This window comes from Ovis canadensis, chromosome 26, assembly GCF_042477335.2.
Source record: "Ovis canadensis isolate MfBH-ARS-UI-01 breed Bighorn chromosome 26, ARS-UI_OviCan_v2, whole genome shotgun sequence".
Taxonomy (NCBI): domain Eukaryota; kingdom Metazoa; phylum Chordata; class Mammalia; order Artiodactyla; family Bovidae; genus Ovis; species Ovis canadensis.
Window position 1 is genome coordinate 48,726,348 of NC_091270.1, and position 26,737 is coordinate 48,753,084.

The following is a 26,737-nucleotide window of genomic DNA, read 5'->3' on the forward strand; positions in this document are numbered from 1 at the left end:
GACTCCTCCTACACCTACAGCCAACCAGACCAGGGCATGAGCCAGCACAACTTTCCATGTAGTGTCCATCAGTACGAGTCCTCGGGATCGGTGAATGATGACAGTTCGGAGCTTTTGGATTCCCAGGTCCAGTATAGTGCTGAGCCTCATCTGTACGGTAATGCCACCCACGAACATCCCAGCACTCAAGACCAGGGTAATCATCTTGCTGAAGAGTGTTTATCTTCAGATGAAGGGACTCCCCCAAGCATTAAAAAAATCATACATGTGCTGGAGAAGGTCCAGTATCTTGAGCAAGAAGTAGAAGAGTTCGTAGGAAAAAAGACAGACAAAGCCTACTGGCTTCTGGAAGAGATGCTAACCAAGGAACTCCTGGAACTGGATTCAGTTGAAACTGGGGGCCAGGACTCCGTCCGGCAGGCCAGGAAAGAGGCGGTTTGTAAAATCCAGGCCATACTGGAAAAATTGGAAAAAAAGGGATTATGAAGGGATTTAGAACAAAGGGGAAGCCTGTTACTAACTCGACCAAAGAACTCTTGATTTTGGTTCATTACCCTCTTTTTGAAATGCCTGTTGACAACAAGAAGCAATACATTCCAACTTTCCTTTGATAGAAAGCTTGAAAAACTGGTAAAGGACTCGGAAGAACAGTTGGGTTATGAGTTGTTTTCAGACCAGTGAATGTAAGAGAGAGCTCTCCGGTTATCGGTATTGCCAAGTAGACTCGCCCAGTAAGAAATACATGGGTGTCCTCGGCAAGCTGCTTCTTATCAGCAGGAGGGGAATTCACCTTATGTAACAGGCTCCTCAGAAACCTACAGGATAAGACTGGATGTTCTTTGGACAGGCTCTGTTTTTTTAAAACATCTGGATAACTTGTCACATTTTTGTACATGGTAACTGCTTTCACCATACACTTTGTGTGTAAATTACAGCTTGGACTTTAGCCCCCTTGGACCTCTGTTTTGTTTTGTTATTTGCAGTTCACAAATATAGTATGATTCTCTACTTCTTGGTATATTTTGTAGTAATATGTTTAATATAATTACTCAAGAGACTGTACTGACAGCCAGATAGTATGGCAGTTCTGGATAATTTGTACCCTTTTACCACTTGAATATATTGCACCGTGTAATGAGTTTCTGAGGTAGATTGTCTCCTCTTTTGTACAGATTATCAGGTTAAGAGTTTTACCACTTCTATTTTTCTTGTTACTATCAGAAGGTTAATTTGGAAATGGCATGGCTATAGGAATGAAAATGTGGGCATATTCTTTTTTTGCTTTCTTCATTGTATTTGGATGAAGCTCCACTTAGAAATCCACCCCCACCCCCCCCGCCACTTCATTATCTTTTTACTACAGCTACTTCCATACAGAGCAGTGTGATGAACACAAATAAAAACACCATGCCGAGGAGAGACAGTCACTGCAAAAGCAATAGGCACAACCATTTGGGAATGCTATTCTCCACCTAAAATAGTAGCTTCACTGTCAAGATCCCTATGAGTGGACTTCAGCTCGGTTTATCTGCTCAGTGTACAGTAAGATATACAGAGGGTAAAAGAGGATTCATGCTGGGACTGAATCAGCCACAGCCAGAGTGGGAAATTATGTTCTTTTAAAGGCAGATGTGATGGTTAGCTTTGTTTCCCTAGAATAAATTGTGTAGACATATTGCCTGTTATATAAAAAAGATGTTTACCACCCGTAAACACAGTCACTTCAGAGCCAGAGTTAAGAAAGGGATACTGAAAAGGTCTTAGCTGGATTTGCCTGGGTGGTGGTTTAGTCACTCAGTCATGTCCGACTCCTTTGTGACCTCATGCACTGTAGCCCGCCAGGCTCCTCTGTCCATGGGATTCTCCAGGCAAGAATACTGGAGTGGGTTGCTGTTTCCTTCTCCAGGGAATCTTCTCGACCCAGGGATCAAATCCACGTCTCTTGCATTTGCAGGAGGATTCTTTACTCCTGAGCCACCAGGAAAGCCCTTTGCTTGGGTAGCTTTAAGCTATCGTGTAGAAGAGACTTAGGTAGATAACTTACTTTTTACATCTGAAGTGAGTTCCAGTATATAATATGTTATTGGAAAAACTGCTGTTTCTTAATAAGATATCCAAGTGATAGTGTTTTTTTCCCCTCTTGACTGCCAGGCCTATTAATAAGAAAACAAATCTTTCAGCCATTTTCTCTCCTTATTAAAAAAAAAAACAAAACCAATACAAACATATGATGAGAACAATTAGAGTAAAAATAGTGACTGGTCTTAGGTTGATATGAGTGATTTTACGAGATAATATGGTGCCAATTTTATTCAAGGATTTTTATTTTTGGCCTAATATAGAAATGTTTAAAAAAAGGCTTTTTTAAGAAAAAAGTTGAAACAAATATTAGAAGGGGGAGAACCTTAAAGCTCATAAGCCAGTGAGACAATGACTGATACAGGCAAGAACACTATTTTTTAACTGAGTGCCCATGATAGCAGTTTCCCTGAAGTCTTGATTTATTTATATACACAGACGTGTGTGTTTTTTAACAGTTATTTAAAAAAATATTTTAGATAATTTTAGACCTCCTGAAGAGTTGTAAAAACAGCAGTTTCTGTATACTCTTCACTAATAATCCCTTTATATTAACATCTTACATAACTACAACATTTGTCAAGTTAAGAAATTAGCCTTGATACAATACTTTAGTTAATAGTATTATTAACTAAAGTAGAGTTTTGGAAAGTAGAGATTTTCTTAGTCTTTTCACTAATGCCGTTTCTCTGTTTCAGGATCCAGTCCAGGATCCTGCCTTGAATTTAGTTGTCATGTCATCATAGTGCCCTCTGATCTGTGACAGTGTATCTATGACCCCTGATGCGGTGATGTATTTCTGGTGTTACTAACCTTAGCCACTACCTAAGGCGGTGTCTAGGAATCACTACTGTAAACTTACTGTGTTTTCCTTTGTAGTGGCTGTTTGCTGGAGATAATGTGAGCTATGCAAATGCCCCATTTCTGCTTAAACTTCAGCCCACTCATTTTTTAGTCCATTGGCAGATCTTGCTTGTGTCGATTACCACTGTGAGGTTCCAGTGTGACTTTGTTTCTTGAAGTCCTTCTACATTTATTAATGGATTCCTTCTTAAGGGAGGGCTATTGCTTTTGGATTTATAGTTTTAATTATAATAAGATATTCAGGATAAGTACAGACTTAGAACTTAGAGATGTAAGCCATGTTAAAATGATTCTAAATGCTACTGTCAAGGAAAGGAAAACTAAATTGGCAACCTCTTCCAGAAAATACAGTGAACTTAAGGAAAATTGGTGTCCATTTTTTTGTGTGGATTTGATTCAGTTCTTGACTTAGTATTCACTCCAGACTGAATTCAAAATGTTTTTGATATTTCAGATCTGGACTTTTAAAAAGTGTCCAAGTTTAATATTACTTTGAGGATAATTTTTGTGAAAATCTTGAATAAAGTTACCCAAATCTGGCATGTTAAACACAACTATCTCTTTTTTATAATAACCACTATTGTTGCAAATACAAACGCCAGTATAAACATTTACACAAGTAAGTCCTGATGAAGTATCAGTGTCATGGACTAGTCTCTACATTCTTGGTGGGGAATTCTTCCAAATGCTTTGAAAAATAGGGCTTTTAAAACTGATTTTTAGCTGGTTAATGTAATACCGTTAGAGGTAGGAAGATTTTTAAGTTGAAGAATATAGATTAAATTGGCATTGAAGTTTTTGGGGGGATGGTACTTGATGACTGGAGTTTTCATCTTTTTTTTCTTTTTAAAAAAAGTTATGAGTTTAAAGACTCAAATAATTCTATAGAAACTAGCAATTTAAAGTTTATGAAAAGGAGCTCTCTGTCATACTTTCATTTTTCCTTCTACAAAAGTAACCACTTTCAATTGAGTTTTTTAAAAAAATTCTCTCCATGTTTTTTTGACCTTTAAAAAAAATTTGGGCTGCACTGTGCAGCTTGTGGGATGTTAGTTCCCCGACCAGGGAATGATGATTCTGCGGCCCCCAGTGGTGGAAAGTGTGGTCCTAACCACTGGACCACCAGGGAAGTCCCAGTGTTTTTAATAACACAGTTGTATTTCTCCCTCTTCCTTTGTCAATTTTAGGCTGTTTCTTCTTGTTTTCTATTGTAGAAGATGCTGGTCAGGTCTCTGCCTGTGCGATATACACATTGCAGCCCTCCTCCTTCCAGTTTCTCCAGCCACTTATATGGTAGTTCTGTTGTTCGTTACTATACTATGTAATGCTGACTAGAGCTTTTTCATGTGGTAAACTGGTTACTTTTCCTGCACAACTCCTGGAATTGTGAATGAATGAATTTCCCTGGAATGAATCGTTTGTCTTACTTGGTTTGCTGATGTACTTATCACTAATTTGACCTCAAACCCACCATCATTTGTCTAAATCTTCTCTTAAGATGCTTAGATATATTTGGTCAATTTCAGGCTCCTGAAGAAGCTGTGCTCTGGGGGCCCTCTGATGGGAGAATGGCTGTGTTCTTGGTGCATACTTACATTCTGGTATCTTCTGTTTATCCTGGGGATTCTCTCCACCTCTCCTGCTGGATTCTTTTTTTCATGCAATCTATGTCTTTCTTAGTGTGTTCCCTCATTTTGGTCAAGCCTGTTCTCCAGTAGCTTTCTGAATAAAAGGTGTATAGGAAATAATTTTTAAAATAGCTTGCATATTTGAAAATGTGTTTTCATGATCCTTTGTTTAAAACTTGGTGTTTTTTTTTTGGTAGCTTGTAGGCTATTTTTGTCCCCTCTGAAATTTCCTAGCAGTATAACATCGGTGTGGGTCTGTTTTTGTCCATTTTCCTGGGCATAATTCATTCTGGAGACACCTGCCCTTAAGTCCTATAATATTTTCTCGGGTTTTTTATTTCTCTTCCCCCTCTGCTACCCTTATTTCCATTACCTCTTTGTAGAATTCTTGCTGTTTCTGTTATGGATTTCTTAGCCTGGTTCTTTGACTTTTCACTTCAGTTTTCTGCCTTTTTGCTGTCTGTGGGAGATTTACTCACCTTTATCTTCCAACTCACCACTGAATTTTACATTTCTATTTACCATATTTTTAGTTTCTAGGAATTTTTTGTTCTCTATGTGATTCTGCTCTTGTTTGTGGGTGTAGCATCTTATATCTCTGAGAACATTAATGGTAATTTCTTGATATTTGTTTCATCTTGAATAATGAATTTCCTACAAATTGCTTTTCCCTTTCTTTTTAGATTGCCATCTTTTTCATGTTAGAGTTTTTTTTCAGATGTCTGTTAGTTCTTGGTTGTTTTTTTATATTGGAGACCATTATTGTTCTACTGGAGACTCAAAATTGCTTCTAGAAAATGCTTCATGACTATTCTGTTTAATTATTTTTTCATGCTTTTTCTTAGAAAGAATATCTGTTTTAAATGGAAATTGAGAAGGAAGGACTATCTGGATAATTTTTACTTCTCTGTGGAGAAAGGAGGGTTTTACACTCTATGTGGCTCTTCTCATCACAAGTGGTGGACGGTTAGCACACAGTACAAAATGTGAGCAGAGGAGACGCCAGCTACTGAGAAGGGAGGATTTAGGGGTTTCTGAGATCAGAGCACATTTGCTCTAGCCAACTCTTAAATGTTCTTTATTTTACAGTATACACGTTACCCTGGTAGAATGCCAACGGTAGTGTTGTCAGATAAAATAATAGGACTCTCAGTTAAATTTGAATTTCAGATAAACAACAACTCATCTTTTAGTATCAGTGTGTGCCACATATTGCATGGGACATAATGATACTAAAAATAACTGTTTTTCTGAAATCCAGAATAATTAGGGATACAGTCCCATCCCTCAGTATGGGTGGGGGATTGGTTCCAGTACAAAAACCATGGATGCTCAAGTCTCTTATATAAAAATGGTGTAGTATTTGCATAAAACCTAGGTTTATCCTCCCACATACTTCAAATCACCTCTAGATTAGTTATAATACTTAATACAATGTAAATGCTATGTAAATAGTTGTAAATACAATGTAAATGCTATGTAAATAGTTGCTGGATGTGTGGCAAATTCAAGTGTTTGCTTTTTGGAACTTGACTGAATTTTTTTCCTTTCTTTCCAAATATTGTCAACCCATGGTTGGCTGCATCCGTGAATGTGGAACTCATGGATAGGGGTGCCAACTGTATCATATTCTTTCTTTATTTTTTGGCCGTGCTGAGCAGCTTGTGGAAATCTTAGTCCCCCCCAGGGACTGAAGCCCAGCCCTCAGCAATGCAAGTGTGGAGTCCTACCACTGGACTGCCAGGGGATGCCCTATATTGTATCTTTTTAATTAAAGTTTTTGTTCTGAGGTAATTTGTTAGTTCACAGATGGTTTTCTGAAACCATGCAGAGCTTTCCTGTGCCCCTTACCCAGTTTCTTCTAATGGTAACATCTCACAAAACTTCACTGCCACGTCACCACCAGGATGTGGACATTGATACGGAACAAGATGCAGAACAGTCCCGCCACCACCGCTGTTCCTCCTGTTGACCTTTCACAGCCACCCCTGCTTTCCCTTTCCCTCCACACTAAATCCTTGGCAATCACAAATCTGTTCTCCATTTCTGAATTTTGTCATTTTGAGAACGTTACAGAAATAGAATTGTATGGTATGTGATCATTAGAGATTGGGGTTTTTGCCCACTCAGCAAAATTCTCTTGACATTCATCCAAGTTGTTTTCCTGTATCTGTAGTTCTTTTTTATTGCTAATTAGTAGTTTGTGATATGGATGTACCTTTGGTCAACCTTCACCTGTGGAAGGATATCTGGGTGGTTTCAGTTTGGGGCTATTATGAATAAAGCTGCTATGTACGTTCATGCACAGGTTTTTGTGTGGACATGGTTTTCATTTCTTTGGGGTAAATGCCCAGGAGTGCCGTTCTGGGTCATACGATACGTGCATGTTTAATTTTTTAGGAGACTACCAGACTTTCCTAAAAGTGAGGTTGTACCATTTGCATTCCCACCAGCAGTGACGGAGTTTCTCTGTATGCTTGCCAGCATTTGGTGGTGTCACTTTTTTTTATTTTGACCGTTCTGATCAGTGTGTAATGATATCTCATTGTGCTTTTAACTTGCATTTCCTTAATGGTTAACGACGTTGAACCTCTTCTTGTGCTTATTCGCCAGTTGTATATCCTCTTCTGTAAAAATGTCCCTGTGTGTCTTTTGCTCATTTTCTATTATTTATTTTAATAAATTTCTTACTTTAGAATAGTTTAGATTTATAGAGGAATTATGATATACAGAGATCCAACATACACTACACCCAGTATTAACATGTTAAATTAGTGTTGTATATTTGTCACAACTAACGGATTGGTACTGATACATTCTTATTGACTAAAGTCTATACTTTATCCAGATTTCCTTTGTTTTTACCTAACAGTTTTCCTCTTCCTGGATCCCACCTATGATACTGTATTACATTGAGTCATCATATCTCCTTAGGAGCCTCTTGGCCATGACAGTTTCTCAGAATTTCCTTGTTTTGGCCTCACTGTGAGACGTGTGGAATCTCAATTCCTTGATCAGGGATTGAATCCGGGTTTGGGTGGATAGCCACCAGCCCACCGGAGAACCCCTGTGACTTTCCTTGTTTTTGATGACCTGTATGGTCTTGAGGAGTGCAGGTCGGATGTTTCATAGAATGCCCCTCAACTGGGATTTATCTTGTCTGATGTTTTTCTCCTGATCACACTGGGGCTTGTGTTTTGGGGAGGAAGACCACAGAGGTGAGTGCCCTTTCTCATCAGATATCAAATGGCTGTATTATCGATGTAGCTTATCCTGTTGATCTTAACTGTCATCACCTGGCTCAGGTAAAGCCTGTCAGGTTTCTCCACTACAGTCTTTCTGTGCCACCCCCACCGCCGCTTCCAAGCTGTATTCTTTGGAAGAAAGTCCCCGTATGCAGTTATACATTTGGGGGTGGGCAGTTATCCTCCAACTCATTCAGAGTATTTATTGGTTAATTCTTAGACTCTCCCTGCAAGGTATATTTGTTCATTGTCTCCCATTTATGTATTTCTTTATATCTGAATGGACCCATATTTATTTATTTTATACTTTGTGTTATGATCTGCTGCTGCTGCTGCCAAGTTGCTTCAGTCGTGTCCAACTCTGTGTGACCCCATAAACGGCAGCCCACCAGGCTCCCCCGTCCCTGGGATTCTCCAGGCAAGAGCAGTGGAGTGGGTTGCCATTTCCTTCTCCAGTGCATGAAAGTGAAAAGCGAAAGTGAAGTCGCTCTGTTGTGTCTGACTCTGAGCAACCCCATGGACTGCACCCTACCAGGCTCTTCCGTCCATGGGATTTTCCAGGCAAGAGTACTGGAGTGGGGTGCCACTGCCTTCTCCTATGCTTCCAAATCACCTAAAGGGCTTGTTTAAAATGCAGATTTCTGAATCCCACTGAAGACCTACAGTGAGAACTTTTAGAGGTATGCCTGGGCATTTGATTACTCCCTCTTTTGTAACTACTGGTGTATCTAGTTTGTGTTACAGCACTGGATAAGATGTATTTACCTGCTTGTCTCTCCTATTGAGACTGTGAACTCCTTCAGGGTAGGTATTCTTATTCCAAGCCCGAGATTAGGCACATTTAATTGTTGTATAGTTCTCAAAGGGTGGTCCATGGAGGCTGGCAGTCTTAGAGATCCCTTTAAGAGTCACAGGATGAAAACTGTTTTCCTAATAGTACCAGGACACGATTTGCCTTTTTTGCTGTGTTGCTGCCATTTGCTCTGTTGATGGAAAATCAGTGGTGGGTAAAATTCCTGGTGCCTTTCCAGGAATTAAGGCAGTGGAAACAAATTGTGCCATTGGTCATTGTATTGTCCACTGTCATGCATCTGTTAAAAAAAAAAGCCAGTTTCACTTAAAAATATACTTCATGCTGCTGCTGCTGCTAAGTCGCTTCAGTCGTGTCCGACTCTGTGCGACCCCAAAGACGGCAGCCCACCAGCAGCCTGGTGGCTCCCCCGTCCCTGGGATTCTCCAGGGAAGAACACTGGAGTGGGTTGCCATTTCCTTCTCCAGTGCATGAAAGTGAAAAGTGAAAGTGAAGTTGCTCAGTCGTGTCTGACTCTTTGCGACCCCATGGGCTGCAGCCTACCAGGCTCCTCCATCCATGGGATTTTCCAGGCAAGAGTACTGGAGTGGGGTGCCATCGCCTTCTCCATACTTCATGAAGAGTAAGTTATTAATTTTATTAACTCTTAACCCTTGAATTCACACCTTTTTGACATTCTATGTGACAAAATGGTTAGGATGCAAGAAACAGTTCTGCGGGCTGAACTATGCTGGTGAGAAAGGGTTTCCAGACCCAATTTCAACTGTGTATGTTGAGACCTTCCCACACCAACAAGCAATTCTTGAACCCCTAGCAGGGTGTCCAAGAATTCAAGTCACTTCTGAAGCTGTCTACCGGGTACAGAATCAGATTCCACATGTGAAGGGTTCAGCCCCACAGGACCATCCTCCACTCCAGGTGCCAGTCACACATCTAGGTCATTACCTGTGCTTCTGACCAACTGGCTGGAAATCAGAGGTTCCCATGACTTGTTCCTCAGCGTCAATGAATTTGCCAGGACAGCTCACAAATCCCAGGAAAATCCAGTTTATACATAGGGTATGAGAGATAGGGCATGGCCTGGTGGAAGGGGGCAGGGGCTTCCATGCCCTCTCAGGTGCATGGGTCCCCCTAATCTCCACAGGTGTTCTCCAACCTGGAAACTCTTTGAACCCTGGCCTCTGGATTTTTAGTGAGGCTTCATTGCAAAGGCATGACTAAGTCATTGGCAACTAATTCAACTTTCAACCCCTCTGCCCTCCACCAGAGGTTGGGCGTTGGGACTGAAAGTTCCCACCCTCCAATCACATGGTTGATTCTCCAGAGAAGCAGCTCCCCCTCTTTCTGTCTCAGAGTCACTTTCCCTGAGGTATTTTTAGGACCTGAGGACGAGAGTTCAAATATTATCCTACTGCTTTTATAGCTCAGGAAAGTCCAAAGGTTTGGAGAGCTGTGAGCTAGGAATTGTGAATTGAATATATACATTCATCTGAATGGGGCTTCCCTGATAGGTCAGTTGGTAAAGAATCCACCTGTGATGCAGGAGACCCCGGTTGGGAAGATCCCCTGGAGAAGGGATAGGCTACCCACTCCAGTATTGGGCTTCCCTTTTGGCTCAGCTGGTCAAGAATCCACCTGCAATGGGAGACCTGGGTTTGATCCCTGGGTTGGGAAGATCCCCTGGAGAAGGGAAAGACTGCTCACTCCAGTATTCTGGCCTGGAGAATTCCATGGACTATCACAAAGAGTCAGACACAACTGCGCGACTTTTCACTTTCACACATCTGAATGACCAATATATGTTTTTCCTGTAAGTCACAATACTGCAGCTGGTCTTGTGAGGAAAAAGCACATGAAACTAACATATTGGACTTGATAACTAGCTGCTTTTTATCATGGAACATCATTTTTATTTGAAAGTACAAATAACAAACTGTGGCTATGCAGATTTAGGTATTTGGCAGAACTTTACACAACTGACAGTATTTGTTGCTAATGATGAAATCAGACCTTTAAAGAAAAAGGAATTTTGGAAAACATCTTCTTTGAGCTTGACGCTTCCTAATACTTAAAATGCTTTTCTAATTAGATTGGTGGTAGTTAAAAATTGTTAACATTTGAAAGACTGCATAGCTCAGTGAACTGTTTTCCAAATCAATGCATGATGTCATCAATCATGCAAGAGTAAAAGATCCATTTAAAGTACAGAATAAACCAATGGGTTTTAATGTATCAGAGAACAAAAATTCACTAATAGTTTTCAGATCCCACACTGCAACAAACTTTTTTTTAATATTTATTTTTACTCTATTTTACTTTACAATACCGTATTGGTTTTGCCATACATTGACATGAATCCGCCACGGGTGTACATGAGTTCCCAATCCTGAACCCCCCTCCCACCTCCCACCCCATATCATCTCTCTGGATTATCCCCGTGGCAACTAACTTTTGAGGAGCTACCATTTGTTGAATTTTAGTGTAGTATTAGAATATCCCACAATTTATCTCAAAAGGCTATTAGACTTCTCCATCTACACAGTTCAGTGAGCCTGCATTTTCTTCATATATTGTAGTTCAGCCAAAACTAAAGTTGTATTAATAACAGGTTGAATGCAGAGGCAAATACAAGAATCCAATGGGTTTCTATTAAGCCAGACATTAAAGAAATTTACAAAAATGAAAGCAATATTCTTTTCTCTGATAAAAAATCTGGAAAATATTTTCCCACAAAAATATTTACATAAAATGGATTCTTATTTTCAAATAAATTAAGTGTTTAAATTTCTGTCGTAACATGTAGTACACTGAATCATGATAGACCCTGTCTAGGGTTCTCAACAGTTACAGTATAGAGGGTACTGAGAGCCTCCCCCCACAGCTGAGAACACCTGGTAGGCTGCATCAGGGATTTGGAGAAAGAGGATCTTGGAACTCAAGTTCCAATTCTATCACTTACCTGTGATTTTAGGTTAAGTTACTTAGGTGCAGGCTCAGATGACACAGCATGTGTTTTTAGTACTGGCTCCATCACTTGCTGGTAGCATGTTAACCACCTCTGCAAATAGGGATAACCTACAACACCCTGTTGCTGTGAGAATTAAATGGGATTATACTTGTAAAATGCTTACAACTGTACCTAGAACATGGTTAAGAGCTCAGTAAAAGCTAGCTACTGTTATTAGTTACATTAGTCATCTAACAGCATCCTAGTAACTGGCTTTCTTCATCCTCTGCAGATAACTGAAGCTATTCAGGTGTTATAAATTTGAGGAGAAGGTATAAGTAAACTTGTGGATAATTGTGTGTGGCTTAAACCGTAAGAGAATATGTTACAAAAATTTGTTTTAGTTTCCCTTTTCTCCCTTTTGAAGAAATAAGACTGACAAACATCCCCCAAACCCTTGCCCTGTAATTTAGTTAGGAAACAGAAAAGTATTGTAGCCCAAAGGAACTGAGGTCTTGCAGAAAACTAAATCCTCAGGAGATCTGGGCAGCTCTACTACTTAGGAAATTCATTTAAACTCTTGACCTCAGTCATGTCATCTTGTTTAGACAAAAATATCACCTCCAACCTCCCTTGCGGCTTCTGAATCCTGCCAAGCTCACCTCAACATCTTTTAAACATACCTTTTCGGCAGCCTCGAAATCCTAATAAACGCCAGGGAGAAGGGCAAAGCCCCAGAGATCTTCCCCTTGCAAATGCCAATGGTATGTGTTCTCAGCACCCAGAAGCGAAGGTCTGGGTAGCCGCAGCTGCTGCCAGCTCCCTGCCCAACTTTTCAGCAGTGGGTGGCATGCCAGCGTCCTCGCACCATCCTGGCCATTAGCAGGTCAGCCGGGGTACCACGGGGGCCAGGACGTCTGTCCTCCTCTCTATAAAGTGAAGAGGCTGGGCTTGTTTATCCTTGCTCGAAGAACCTTGCTTTCACCGAGACTTGGCTTTCCACCCGTAACGCCTCAGGGCGCGTTCCTTCCTTCCAAAGACTTCCCTTGCCTCATGCCGAGAACCCGCAGGCGGCTTCGGAGCGGAGGTCACGGCGCACGCAACACCCACTGGTCCCGCGCGCCGACTTCCAGCGGGTTCCGAGGATAACATCTCGCGCGAGTCCATCCACCTCTCGCGACACTTTCCGCCAGCGCCCCTGCGGGTCTCCGAGCCCCGGCCGTAGCTCCAAGGCGCGCTCCCCGTCACCTCAGCTCTCTGCTGTCGGCAGCCCGGCCGGCTGGCAACTCTCCCGCTGGGAGCGCGGTGGAGAACGGTGTTGGCGCGAATCCCGCGGGCCCGCAAGCTCCGCCCCGCCCCGCCCCTGCTCGCGGGGCAGGCTTCCGCGGGGACATGTCGTGCCCCTCTGAGCGAGGGCAGCAGAGCGCTAGAGGCTGTGAGGCAGCCAGGTGAGTCCGCGGCGGCCGGGCCCCGGGCCCCCGACCCGAGGAGCGGCTGGGAGGCCCTGCGGGATGGAGATGCCAGGGGCGGAGGAGGGCGCGATGCCTGGAGGCAGGGAAGGGGGGCCCCGGGAGGACCAGACCCTGTGGGGCGCGGGGTGGCCTCGGTCCCTGGGATGCGGCCTGGCCCGCTTGGTATCGACGGCTCCCGGAGGCGCCGGGAAGTCACCCGGTTCCACCCGCGCCCCGCTGCTCTCTGCGGGGCCGGAGGCGGGACGGGGAGAGGCGTCCGCGAGCCCTGAGGTCTCAAACCTGGGTCGCAGGAGGCTCGGGGTCCTGGGGAGAGGGGACACGCGAGGTGGTGGAGGTAAATTCGTGCTGGGGGGAAAAAAAGATAAAAAGTGGCGGAAGCCGGGGAGCGGCGGCTCAGAGGGAGGCCGGGTGTTCCCGGTCCAGCTGCACTGAGTGCCGAGATGGTCTCGCCCGCTCCCCTCGCTGGAGCCTGGGTTTCCCTTTTGTGGTCTGTGCAGCGTTGGTTAGTCTTTGCCGAGCGGTGAAGGGGAAACACACAGGTCAGTCTTCCTTAGGGGAAGGAGGTCACTTGCTACCTTTTTCCTCTTCAGACCTGGACCGTGCGAGTGGGTGCGCGCGTGCGCGCAGTGGCCCCAAGCGAGGGTTCGCGTTTTCAGAAATTTGTACCATCGCCCGTGCTTCAGCACCTTGCAAGGATTGATAAGAAGTGACTGTTATCTTAAGTGAATAGTTTTATTTTCAGTATTGTAATTCCCGTAGCCTGAAGCCAAAAAGCAGGTGTTACTAAAAACAGTTGGAGTAAATGTTTTTGGCTTTGACACTAGATTTATATTGGAAATTGGGGTAAAGTGGTTTGGGTTTTTTTTGCAATCAAGGTTTTGACCATGCGTTTCTCATGATTCCAGGTTTGCTTAATTAAAATCATAGTTTTCTGGGAGGATTGGGAGATCAGTGCAAAGCCCATTGGTCTAACTATGAGAAGCATTTTGTTTAAAGCCTCCTTCCCTCCCTTAAAAAAACCAGAAACCAACCAAACAAAGCTATTAATTTATTTTATTTATATTTTAAATTGTATGGCCGCCTTAGTTGTTTTTTTTCTTCAGAAATTCCTCTTAAAAATAACCCTGTTTTTTTTTTGTGTGTGTGTGTCTGTGTGTATGAACAATTACACTGTTAATAGAAGGAAATTTTTTTTCTGAAAGTTTTCTTTTGTCTTTTAGAGAACGAAATGTCATCAGTGGAGTCACAGCAGGAACAGTCGTCCCAGTCAGACCCATCTCCATCACCAAATTCATGTAGTTCCTTTGAGCTCGTAGACATGGATGCTGGCAGTTTGTATGAACCAGTTTCTCCTCATTGGTTTTATTGTAAGATAATAGATTCTAAGGAGACATGGATTCCTTTCAACTCACAGGATTCACAGCAGCTGGAAGAGGCATATAGCTCTGGTAGGGTAAAAATGATGACTTGTAACAAGCGAGGACTTACTGTCATTCCTTTAAAACTGTAATATGATATTATAGTGAGTGCTGTTTCTAGTTATCTCCCATAGCATTTTAATACTGAAGTTCTGCATTATTGTCCAATGAGTTTATAATATTCAAGAATTTGGTCTGTATTTTGAAAACAGTGCCTATTGTAATTTCTGCATAGTTATCCAATAATGTTTCTTATGTTTCAGTTTTTGTTTATAAAGAGTGGTGGGTGGTAGTGTCATATTGCAGAAGAATGAATTCTTTACTTTTTCACTTGTTTTTTCTTATGTTATGAAGTAAGAATGATTCTGGTTAGTACTTTATCATCATGAGGTCATTAATTTACCTTTTGACCCCTTAAGCAAAAAATTCAGGAAAGCTTTCTTATTTACAGTTTTTTTTTTTCTTTTTTTTAAGGGATACTATAATCTCTCCTCAGAAAAAGAGCAAAATAGAATTTGGGTATTATTTTTTTTATGTTTCATTAAAGCCAAGAATGATTTTGATGGTTTAGCCAAGAAGAGAGGGATCATGTGTTTTATAACATTATTTAACATATAACTCAGAGTTGTATTTTGGGAGTGGCAGTTGTATTTTATTTTGCTATACTATGTGCTGCTTTTCCCCTTTCCAATCCTCAATAGGAAAAGATTGTAATACAATTGTTCCCACTGATGGGGGTAGATATGATGTTCATTTGGGGGAGAGGATGCGGTATGCTGTTTACTGGGATGAGCTGGCTTCAGAAGTGAGACGATGTACCTGGTTTTACAAGGGAGACAAAGATAATAAGTATGTTCCATACTCGGAGAGCTTCAGCCAAGTTCTAGAGGTATTCCTTTGACCTCTTTTACTCATTTTCTTCTTGTCTTATTTAATAATCTTTTCTTCCTCTTTGTGACTTATTTTGTGAATTTATAAAGAGAGCTCGGTTCTATCTGCAACACAGTTTATGGCATTTCTTTTTCAAGTCAGTTTCAGGATAAAGTAGTTTTCAGATTTTAAAATATTACAGAAACTGTTTATGTCTTTAAAAATTTTTTCTCTAATGGTGATCATTGTTAGTGTTTAAACTATGACCATAGAATTGTTCATTTTTGCTTTTATTTTTCTAGCTCTGAAACTATTCTGAAATTTGCTTTATATTGGAGTAGGACATTAATATTGTTAAAAGAAATAGATCAAAATGTGAACAATGATTATTTCTAGTCTAGATGATGGAATTAGGACTGATTTTTTTCTTTGTTCTATACTGTTACTTATTGTAGTTTTAAAAGAATTTTAAAATAAATTTGATAAATCAAGAGAAGGAACTTTATGTGTAATATCCTAATTTTGTGGATAATATACATGCATTAATATCATTGAAAGAAATATATCAAAATGTGTATAGCGGTTTTTTCCAGTCTAGATGATAGAAGCAGAATGACTATTTTTTGTTGATTGTTTTTTGTTTTATTCTATACTAGTGTCTGTTGTCATTTAAAGAGAATTAAAATAAATTTGATAAATTGGAGTAAGATATTCTTACTGTAATTGTTTATCTAGCAATATTCTTGAAGAGAGGTTCAATTTTAATAGAAAAGCCATTAGAGAAATCTAATGAAATGTGTCTTGTTTTAAGGAAACTTACATGCTTGCTGTAACTCTGGATGAATGGAAAAAGAAATTGGAGTCTCCCAACAGAGAAATTATTATATTACACAATCCAAAGGTAAAGCAAATTAAGGCCCTTTAATGATAGGATCGGGTTTCCCTGGTGGCTCAGAGGTTAAAGCGTCTGCCTGCAATGCAGGAGGCCTGGGTTCAATCCCTGGGTTGGGAAGATCCCCTGGAGAAGGAAATGGCAACCCACTCCAGTATTCTTGCCTAGAGAATCCCATGGTCGGAGGAGCCTGGTGGGCCACAGGTCGCAAAGAGTTGAGCAACTTCACTTTCACTTTAATGATAGGATTAAGATTAATTGAGTTACTGAAGAGAATGCAATTAATTCTTGGTGGCTTCTTTTTTCTAGCGGTTCTATATAGGATAACCTTTGGAAATTTTTATATTGCATTCACAATTATGAAACTTAAAACCATAACCACTACCATTGTTTGCTCATTCACCTCTTACAAGGAGAGTTTTCATAGGGAAAATTATGTCATTGTAGATTAAGAAGATTACTGACATATTAGGTGGGCATATCTTTCACGTGTAGGATATTGTTGAAAGATATGTATCAACATTTTCTTTTTCCTTTTGTTTTTTAGCTTTATTGAGGTATAGTTGACAAATAAAATAGTGAGATATTTAAAGTATACAACATTAGCCTAATGTATTTTCAGGATTCTCATTTCAAGCTATTGGAGTTACATGGCAAAACTCCAGTTGAGATTTGAGTGTGTATGGCTCAGACAGTAAAGAATCTGCCTGCAATGCAGGAGCCCCAGGTTTGATCCTTGGGTTGGGGAAATTCCCCTGGAGAAGGAAATGACAACCCATTCTATTATTCTTGTCTGGTGAATTCTATGGACGGAGGAGGCTTGTGGGCTACAGCTCATGGGATCACAGAGTTGGACACAACTGACTGACTTTCTCTTTCACACTTTATGTTTTGAAAGACTTGTCCCCACTCCTGAGAACTTATTAAGATGTCTTTAATGTAGAATAAATATTGCTCTGATCTTTTTTATTTAAGCTTATGGTGCATTACCAGCCAGTTGCAGGGTCCGATGAATGGGGTTCAGCACCTGCTGAGCAAGGTCGACCTCGAACAGTGAAGAGGGGGGTTGAGAACATCTCTGTTGACATTCACTGTGGTAATGTTAATCATTCATTTTTTTCTTATCTTCTGATATACTTGTTTATGACTTAAACTGTGGCCTTTTTCTATGACATTGATTACCTTGAGGCTTAAAAAGTGGTCTTTAATCCAATGGGCTTATTCTAAGTTACGATTAGTATTACTTGATCTAGTGAGACTCTTAATAGGTATAAAAAAATCTTTTGAAGTTGCTAAGTATATATGGTGGGATGGATAAAATTTGGGCACTACTAATCAGGAAGTCACTAAGTACAAATGAACTGATTTAGTCCTAATTCTAAGAAATGTGATTCTTCCTGCTTGCTTATTTATTCCTGGTAACTTGTGTCCTTGAAGTTTTTCAACCAGGGAAACTATTTTTCAGTAGGACCCTGATGGTTATCCATTGGTCTCTAACTAGGGGCATTTATGGTTGGTTTTGTAATATATTTAACTGGATTATAAAATTCCTTTTAAGTATTCTGTCAATGTAAAATTATCTGAATTTGGTAACTGCCCTGTGGTTATACAAAAGAATATTCTTAGGAAACACAAAATATTAACGGTTTAAAGAGATATGATATGTGAAGTCTGATGATATATGCAGCCTACTCTCAAATGGTTCTAAAAATAAATGTGTGTGAACACACACACATATAATGTTAAAGTATGGAATCTGTGTGAAAAAGAGATTTTTTTGTACTATTCTTTCAAGTTTTCTGTAAAAATTGCAGTTATTTCAAAATAAAAAGTTTTAAAATCCTGAAAAATTCTTTTACCGACTTACTGGGTTAGTGCAAACCTAATTGTAGCTTTGGACCATGAATTTTAAATCATTATAGCTAGGCTCAAACATATTTTTATTAATCAAAATAGGAACCATTACAATCAACACATTTTTGCCAACAATAAATGTTTTATTCCTGTAGCATAAAAATCCGTGCTTCCAGATTTGACAAACTTTGGAAAGCATTTTTTTTGCCTCATTCTGGTTGTGAAAGTTTTCCCTGCAAAATGTTGTCAAGATGCTTGAAGAAGTAGTATTGAAGAAGTAGTAGTCAGTTGGCAAGAGGTCCGGTGAATATGGCAGATGAAACAAAACTGTGTAGCCCAATTCGTTCAACTTTTGAAGTGTTGTTTGTGCAACGTGGGGTTGGGTGTTGTCGTGCAGAAGAATTGGGCCCTTTCTGTTGACCAATGCTGGCTTTAGGCATTGCTGTTCTCAGTGCATCTCATTGATTTGCTGAGCATACTTCTCAGATGTAATGGTTTCGCTGGGATTCAGAAAGCTGTAGTGGATCAGATTGGCAGCAAACCACCAAACAGTGACCTTGACTTTTTTTTGGTGTACCTTTAGCTTTGGGAAACGCTTTGGAGCTTCTTGGTTCAGCCACTGAGCTGGCTGTCACCAGTTGTTGTATAAAATCTACTTTTTGTCCCATGTCACAATCTGATCAAGAAATGATTCATTGTTGTTGCACAGAATAAGAGAAGATGACACTTCAATGACAAGTTTTTAAATTTTCGGTCAGCTCATGAGGCACCCACTAAGCGAGCTTTTCCACCTTTCTAATTTGCATCAAATGCTGAACAACTGTAGAAGGTCGATGTTGAGTTCTTCTGCAACTTCTTGTTAGTTTTAAGAGGGTCAGCTTTGATGATGGCTCTCAGTTGGTCATTATCAACTTCCAATGGCTGGCCACTATGCTCCTCATCTTCAAGGCTCTCATCTCCTTTGCAAAACTTCTTCAACCACTGCTGTGCTGTACGTTCATTAGTAGTTCCTAGGCCAAATGTACTGTTGTTGTTCCAAGTTATCTCTGCTGTTTTACAACCCATTTTGACCTTATTTAAGAAAATCCCTCAAATTTGCTTTTTGTCTAACATCATTTTCATAGTCTAAAATAAATACAAAATAAACAGCAAGTAATAACACTTAGCAAAGAAACAAGGTGAGAAATGTGTATTAAAACACATTTAGATGTTAGATCTATAACATAATCACATTCATTAACAATGTTTTCCAATATCAAACGGCAAAGTTCAACAATGCAAAAACCGCAATTACTTTTGCACCAACCAAATATTTTTAAGATAAATTAGAAACACTTTTGAGATAAATTAGAAACAAAGTAAAATTGCAATATTTTTACTGAGTAGTGAAATATAGGAAAATTTGTGTCTTAAAAAAAAATCTGCTCATATTTTAACTTGCCCATTTCTATTACCTGCTTATTGTGAATGTTTGATTTTAGAATACATGACTAGTTATACTGAATAACTTTTCTTTATAATTTCACTTGTAGGGGAACCTTTACAAATAGATCACTTGGTTTTTGTAGTCCATGGGATCGGACCTGCTTGTGATCTCCGCTTTCGAAGCATTGTACAGTGTGGTAGGTTTGCAAAGCGTGTCAGGTTAGATCATGTAAAGGGACTGTTAGTACTCCTCTGAGCTGAGATAGTGTTGTCTTAGGCTGTCCTCTTAGCTGCGTAATAAGATTTGGAGAGCTGAAGACAGGTGGCAAGGTAGTAAAGCCTCCCAGCTTAGACCTGAAGTGCTAGTAACTTCCTTAGGCTAATAGGTTTATACTCTTAACTAATAGTTCTTGAGTGAATAAGCCTTCAAGTCTGATAAAATTGTTTTATGATGTGATTGTCCTGTTTGTAACTATTCCAAATTTAAAGGGAACCATAAATATATGACCATAAAGATAATCTAGTTTAAATGAACAACTGAAACTTACATTTTTTAAACTTACATTGTGATAAACCTCATGATACTCTAATTAGAATATTTAGGTCATTAACTTGATTTTGAAAGGTAGTATTCATAGTCTAATTATCCCAATTTGGGAGTCTTATCCTAATGACTAATGCTTCTAAGCATAAACTTTCTAGAAGGTTAAAGATCAGTGTAATATGAATTCTAAACATCAGTGGTTTTTCTGAAATATTGGATAATGAATGATTGTTTGAGTGCAAGGCCAACTGACATAGTCAGGTGATTCTTTTAAAAAATTGAAACAGTTTGTCTGACACAGAAGTTTTGAAGTTTGTGTGTGTGTGTGTGTTTTTTAATGAAAATGTTTTATATAGTAAAAGCAGTCCTATATGAAAGGAAAGTGTTTTCCCATATGCACTATTAATTTTTCTTTAATATCACTCTAGTTTTGACTCCAGTCAGTAGGTGCTCTAAGCAAATGTAGATGAGTGTGGTATAATCATATGATCTGTTGCATCCTAATTCTGTGAGTTGATTGCTTCACTGTTAATGCATTAGTTAATTTTCTTTTCTAGTTAATGATTTTCGCAGTGTTTCTTTGAACCTGCTACAGACGCATTTTAAGAAAGCCCAAGAAAATCAGCAGATTGGGAGGGTAGAATTTCTCCCAGTCAACTGGCACAGTCCCTTGCATTCCACTGGTGTAGATGTGTGAGTAATACTTTACACCTTTGAGTTGTTACCTGTGATTGTAATGTTTTCTGATCATTAATATGCTTAGGAACATCTCTGCTGTTAGCTGAGAGTGTATATAAAATTCTGTTCAACAAAAAACTTTTTGTACTTCTGTGTCATTTTCTTAGAGTTACATTATTAAGTGCTGAACAATCCCTTTGTTTAACCAGCTTGGGTCAGGAGTAGGGAATGGTGTGTATCTTCTTCCAGTATGTTTTAGTGGCTCATTAGTGTTTACTATCGCAGCTTTACTATTTCTTTAGCATAAAGGAGGTTATGGAATTTATTTAAGTTTTCTGCTTAAAACATCTTTCCTTTTTTCAGAGATCTGCAGCGAATAACCCTGCCTAGCATTAACCGCCTCAGGCACTTTACCAACGACACGATTCTGGATGTCTTCTTCTACAACAGCCCCACCTACTGTCAGACTATTGTGGACACAGTCGCTTCTGAAATGAACCGAATTTATATACTTTTTCTGCAGAGGAACCCTGATTTCAAAGGGAGTGTATCCATTGCTGGTCATAGTTTAGGTAATGAATTCTCTATGACTGGAGAGGACTATCACATTTTATGGATACCTTTTAAGTATTTTTTGAAGTACAGTGTCTTTTATCAGTGTCAGATTCAGAGGTGTAGAACTGGTCTGTGATGAAATATTAGGAAGGGATTGGAAGGGTAATGGTGGATTGGAAAGAAAGACTCCCTACTTAGTAGATTTTGCTTATTCCTTTTTTGTGTAAAAGGTAGCTGTTCAGTGCTAATGCTTCAAAATTGTCCCCTCTTCTTCTGTTTTACTTACAGGTTCGCTTATATTGTTTGATATCCTAACAAATCAGAAAGATTCTTTGGGAGATACTGACAGTAAAAAGGTAATTTAGATGTTCAGATAGGTTTTCTTGTACTATTTCTTAGTAGGGATTTTTAGATTTTAGACTTTTTTTCCCCACTTAGTCTCATACCATAATATTAAATTTACATATATTTTAATTTTAACAGATTTGTAATTATCTCTGTTATTCTTGGATAATAGAAGCAAGATAGTAATATGCTTCTGTAAACATTTGCCACATTCTAAAATAATTATGGTTATCTTATTTTCATTATAAATATACACTGCACTACTGATCTGTTATTAGAGTTATAGAATCATTGAATTGAAATGGAATTTGCATATGAGGAAATGAAGAATTAATTGAATGCAAATTGATATAGTTTATAGAAATTCTGCTTGAAAGCTGTCCTTAAACACTACTAAGAGCTCAGGGAAAGTTTTGTTAATGATGATGAAGACTACTTTAATAGTCATTGATTCACTGATTCATTTATTTAAAAACATAACGTTTCAATCGACTGCAAAAACTTAAAGATCAATCACATTTTAGTTTATATTTTGTATACGTTTCGATTCAGTCAAAGTTAAGATACTGTGTGGCTATCTTACATAGCGCTTTTATTTATTGCAGAGTAGTAGTAATAAAAAAATCTAAATGAATTTAGACAATATAAGTTTTACAATTTAATTTTTAGGATTTGCCAAGTATTTTCATGGATCAAGGAGATACACCAACACTGGAGGAAGAGTTGAAGAAACTCCAACTGTCTGAATTCTTTAGCATCTTTGAGAAGGAGAAAATAGATAAGGAAGCTCTGGTAAAAATAATCTTTTAAAACTGTACACTGTTCCATTTTCGGTATTTTTATTGCTTATTTTCATCATACTGCTGGCTAAGTGCCTGCCCTTTAGAAGCATTTTAGTCATACATAGTTTATCATTAGTAATGCTCTTTAACATTATTTGTTTTTTTTTTTTTCATCATATAAAGTGATCTTTTTTTTTGTGGGAGTTCAAAGTTCAGAGGAGCCACGTTGATAATAGGAATAGAGCAAAGACTAAAACCCAGCACAGCTCTGAAAACATGAGAGCAGGTGTAAAGGCCACTGACTTTTCCAGCTTTTATTTTCTGTTATACTTTCCAGAGCTCTACTTGTGGGTATTTGCTTATTTTTTTGCCGCCGCAGGTGTGCCTTTTCTTTTTTTTTTAAGGTTTGTGATACATTTGTTCATTTAACAGGTATTTACTAAATACCTACTATGATCAGGCAGCTGTACCAAGTATGAGGTAGAGTGCTGATAAGGCAGATATTGTTCAAACTTCATGGTGCTTATAGCTTAGTGGAAAAGACAGATAGCCAAACACGTAATTAATTACAACTGTGCTAAGTTCTGAGTAGGGAAAGTACACAGTGGTTTAGGAGTGTGCCACAGGATGAGCTGATGTAGTCTGGGGGCCTAAGGAAGACTTCCCTCATCAGGGAGCAGCCCTTTAGCTGACATCTGGATTGTTGGTGTGTTTTCTGCTCTGTGTTTGCTTTATGTTCTCACTACTCACATGCATGAATAGGAACATAACCTTTCTCAGGAATGGAACATCTGAGGAGCGTGGAAACCGTGGAGGGTTTTTCTGTCATGAAGTTAGATACTCACTTCTGTAGGCTTTTTTTTAACAATAGTATCTATATTACTACAGCATTGATAACTCCAATATTGATATTTTATATTCCTTTTTTAAGCTCCTTTATTAAGAGAGAAAGTTATTAGTGATGCTTTACCACTGGGGACTCCTAGTCATGTAAAGCCAAGAACAACAGAGTGCTTAGGCCTATTCCTCTCAGAGAACGGGACATTTAATTGATTTTATTTTGCCTAGAAATAAAAACAGTGTTTGATTTTTTATGCTTAGGCTTTATGTACAGACAAAGACCTTCAGGAAATGGGAATTCCTTTAGGACCAAGAAAGAAGATACTAAACTACTTTAGGACCAGAAAAAATTCAATGGTATGTGCTTAATATAGCTTATGGGATTAAACAGTGTTCTGACTTCCTTGTACCCTTGTGCTTTTTGAGATGTATAGGGAGCTAAGCAGTTGTAAAAATTTACCTTTGGCTCTCTTTGTTAGAAACTAAATACATTTTGTTTATTAATATCTTTAAAAATATTATCAGTGTCAGAAGTCTAATCTCCCCTGGACTTCTACCATTCAGTTGTTTCCCTTTTTTGGTTTGCTTTATAACTATTGAAATATATTGCACATCACATACCATAAAATTCACCCTTTTAAAATACACAATTCAGTGGGTCTTGGCATATTCAGAGTTGAATAACATCACCACTATCGAATTCCAGAACATTTCCATCACTGTAAAAAGAAACATCATATTCAATAGCAGTCACTCCCCATTCCTCCCTTCTGTGAACTACTGATCTATTTTCTGTCTCTGGATTTTCTTATTCTGGATATTGCTTACAAATGGAGTTATATGATATGTGGCCTTTTGTGACTGGTTTCTTTCACTTAGCATAATGTATTCAAGGTATAACCATGTTGTAACAGTACTTGTGCACTGAGTATTTTTGCCACTGAATTCCCTTCCACAGCCTAGATGATTATTGTTCAGCCGTTTAGCAGGTTGTTTGGTTCTGGTTTAAGGCTGATAGAGACATGCTGTCTACTTTGATTAGAAAGGCATAGGACTACACTGAACTCCTCAGCAGCCCCCAGCGCCCCACAGTGCTCTGCTGCCGTTTTCTCTCACAATGGTTGCCCAAAGTTTCAGTTACTACCCAGATGGCTTTGTACAGCTTTCATCATTTTAGAGCATGTAGGGATATCAATTCATAATTTAAGGCAGCTTTGGTTTTCATTAGCTTTATTTTGTTTTCTGAGAGATTCTTCTTAAAATTGTTGACTGTCGTTTCAAAACCTTGCCAAGCTGGTAGAAAACTGTATAATCCTTTGGATATTTTTTACTACTTAGCAGCTCCACAGAACTATCGTTTATTCTTTAGGGTGTTAATAGACCGACCCCGCAATCACCTGCAGGGGCAAATATGTCTAATATCCCCAAAGAGTCGGAGTTCTACAGTAGCACTAATGGTCTGGATGTCGGCATTGGGCAGGTAAACAGTACTCATTCTCTTTGGTCGTTTTATTGTTTGCCATTGGTATTGTAGAAACAAATGTAACTTTTATTATCAATAAGAGATGCTTTTATTTCCTTCATCCAGGTGCCTGTAAAATACCCCCGGCTTATCTATAAACCAGAAATATTCTTTGCTTTTGGATCTCCCATTGGAATGTTCCTTACTGTCCGGGGGCTAAAAAGAATTGACCCCAACTACAGATTTCCAACATGCAAAGGTTTCTTCAATATTTATCACCCTGTAAGCATTGGACAGCTCTTGTGATTTTACCTGAATGTTAGGGCTTATTGGTAAAGAGCATATGATAGTCTATTGTGTTGATTTACTTTTTTCTATACTATTTTGTACTAATGAGAAAATTTATAATATGAATCTGGAAGTGAAGGGGGCAGAACAAGTACTTTAAAAATAAATGAGCTTATAATTATTTTTATTCCTGAGACCATCATTATGATCAGCAGAGGTATGTGTAACTATTGTTTTCTGCATGTAGTTTGATCCTGTGGCCTACAGGATTGAACCAATGGTGGTCCCTGGAGTGGAATTTGAGCCAATGCTGATCCCACATCATAAAGGCAGGAAGCGGATGCACTTAGGTATGTCTTGAGTCCAGAACCTGATGATTGTAGACCTTCTGGTCAGTGCAGGCTGACTGGACCTCATTCACTTTGCTTAGCTATGTTGAGCCCTTTTACAGCTCTGTAAACCATGTAGTTTTCTTTTTCACATGTGTTTCAGAACTGAGAGAGGGCTTGACCAGGATGAGCATGGACCTTAAGAATAACTTGCTAGGTTCACTGCGGATGGCCTGGAAGTCTTTCACCAGAGCTCCATACCCTGCCTTACAAGCTTCAGAAACTGCGGAAGAAACAGAAGCAGAACCTGAGTCAAATTCGGAGAAGCCTAGTGGTCAGTGACACTGTACACAGTGATTACCTGCACCAGGCCAGATAACAGGGACTCCCTGAAGTCTGGTTCTTAGTCTACCAGGGTCTTCTTAACTTTCCCCTTGTTGAGAACCAACACTAGACTATGAGTCCTACTGGGCCTTCAGCTCTGCTGGTTTCTTTCTGTCATCAAATAGCCACAAATTGTGGAAACAATTATTTGTGAGGGAAAGTGTTAAAGAGAAGCTGAGCATCTAGTAACTAGGCTTTAAACCGTTCCCCACTGGGCACTGTGGCGGTGATGCTAAGCCGCCTATACTGTGAAGAACCTTGCTTTTACCAGGGAATGTTTGTGTGTTCATGAGTCAGTTTTATTTTCCTGGCTGGGGACTAGCTGGGACACTTCTTTTGATTGCACAGTTAATACTGCATTCTTTTGCTTTTTAACTGCAAAAGGAGTTTCTTTTCAACTGCCAAAGGCGATCTAACCCTGCTTGCATTTAGTTTGTAAACCAAAGGTAAATGGAATTAGCTGTCAAAGGTATAGGAAAGAAAGGGGATTGGATAAAATCAATGTGGCTTGAAAACAAGCTTTAAGGGCATTGAGAGGAAAGAGCTTTCTGAACAGAGTAGCTCCTCCTCTGCTGAGGCTGGAGTGTGAGGAGAGATAAGGACAGCCTTGGAGGGCTGGAAGCTTTTATATTCTGACCAAGGTTCCTTCACTTCCAGATGTTAACACAGAAGAGAACCCTGTGCCAGTGAAAGAGGAAGCCCCTCCCATCCATGTGGGAATGCTGAATGGAGGCCAGCGCATTGACTATGTGCTACAGGAGAAGCCCATTGAAAGTTTTAATGAATATTTATTTGCTTTACAAAGCCATCTGTGCTACTGGTTAGTGTTTGTTTTTGTTTTGGGTTTTTTTTTTTTTGTCTTCAGTTCAGTCACTCAGTCGTGTCAGACTCTTTGTGACCCCATGGACTGCAGCACGCCAGGCCTTCCTGTCCATTACCAACTGTCGTAGCCTACTCAAACTCATGTCCATCATGTCAGTGATGGCATCCAACCATCTCATCCTCTGTCATCTCCTTCTCCTCCC

The 26,737-nt window shown here is 39.5% G+C and overlaps 2 protein-coding genes and 1 long non-coding RNA gene across 6 annotated transcripts in view; 2 read left to right on the plus strand and 1 right to left on the minus strand.

Annotated features, from left to right (window-relative positions):
* The window catches only part of BAG4 (BAG cochaperone 4), a 54,945-nt gene extending 52,731 nt beyond the window's left edge, over positions 1-2,214 (plus strand). For all 3 annotated transcript variants that reach the window (XM_069573030.1, XM_069573028.1, XM_069573029.1), the window contains one exon: positions 1-2,214. In XM_069573030.1, coding sequence (XP_069429131.1) covers positions 1-486 — 486 coding nt within the window. In that variant the 3' untranslated portion in view covers positions 487-2,214.
* LOC138430960 (uncharacterized) lies at positions 2,045-12,836 on the minus strand. The gene is made up of 5 exons (XR_011253460.1): positions 12,258-12,836; positions 11,587-11,718; positions 8,582-8,907; positions 4,539-4,665; positions 2,045-2,153 (listed from the first exon to the last, which is right to left on the minus strand). It is a non-coding gene; the product is annotated as an uncharacterized lncRNA (long non-coding RNA).
* DDHD2 (DDHD domain containing 2) overlaps positions 12,746-26,737 on the plus strand; it is a 26,922-nt gene continuing 12,930 nt past the window's right edge. The window contains exons 1-16 of one of the 2 annotated variants that reach the window (XM_069573024.1): positions 12,746-13,022; positions 14,267-14,494; positions 15,166-15,353; positions 16,146-16,235; positions 17,202-17,322; positions 19,613-19,702; positions 20,607-20,742; positions 21,091-21,299; positions 21,571-21,638; positions 22,297-22,419; positions 23,511-23,606; positions 24,619-24,729; positions 24,838-24,993; positions 25,247-25,349; positions 25,492-25,662; positions 26,370-26,532. In XM_069573024.1, the coding sequence (XP_069429125.1) occupies positions 14,275-14,494; positions 15,166-15,353; positions 16,146-16,235; positions 17,202-17,322; positions 19,613-19,702; positions 20,607-20,742; positions 21,091-21,299; positions 21,571-21,638; positions 22,297-22,419; positions 23,511-23,606; positions 24,619-24,729; positions 24,838-24,993; positions 25,247-25,349; positions 25,492-25,662; positions 26,370-26,532 (2,045 nt within the window). In that variant the 5' untranslated portion in view covers positions 12,746-13,022; positions 14,267-14,274. The remainder of the gene's footprint in view (positions 13,023-14,266; positions 14,495-15,165; positions 15,354-16,145; positions 16,236-17,201; positions 17,323-19,612; positions 19,703-20,606; positions 20,743-21,090; positions 21,300-21,570; positions 21,639-22,296; positions 22,420-23,510; positions 23,607-24,618; positions 24,730-24,837; positions 24,994-25,246; positions 25,350-25,491; positions 25,663-26,369; positions 26,533-26,737) is intronic. The other variant, XM_069573025.1, reaches the window with a different exon arrangement.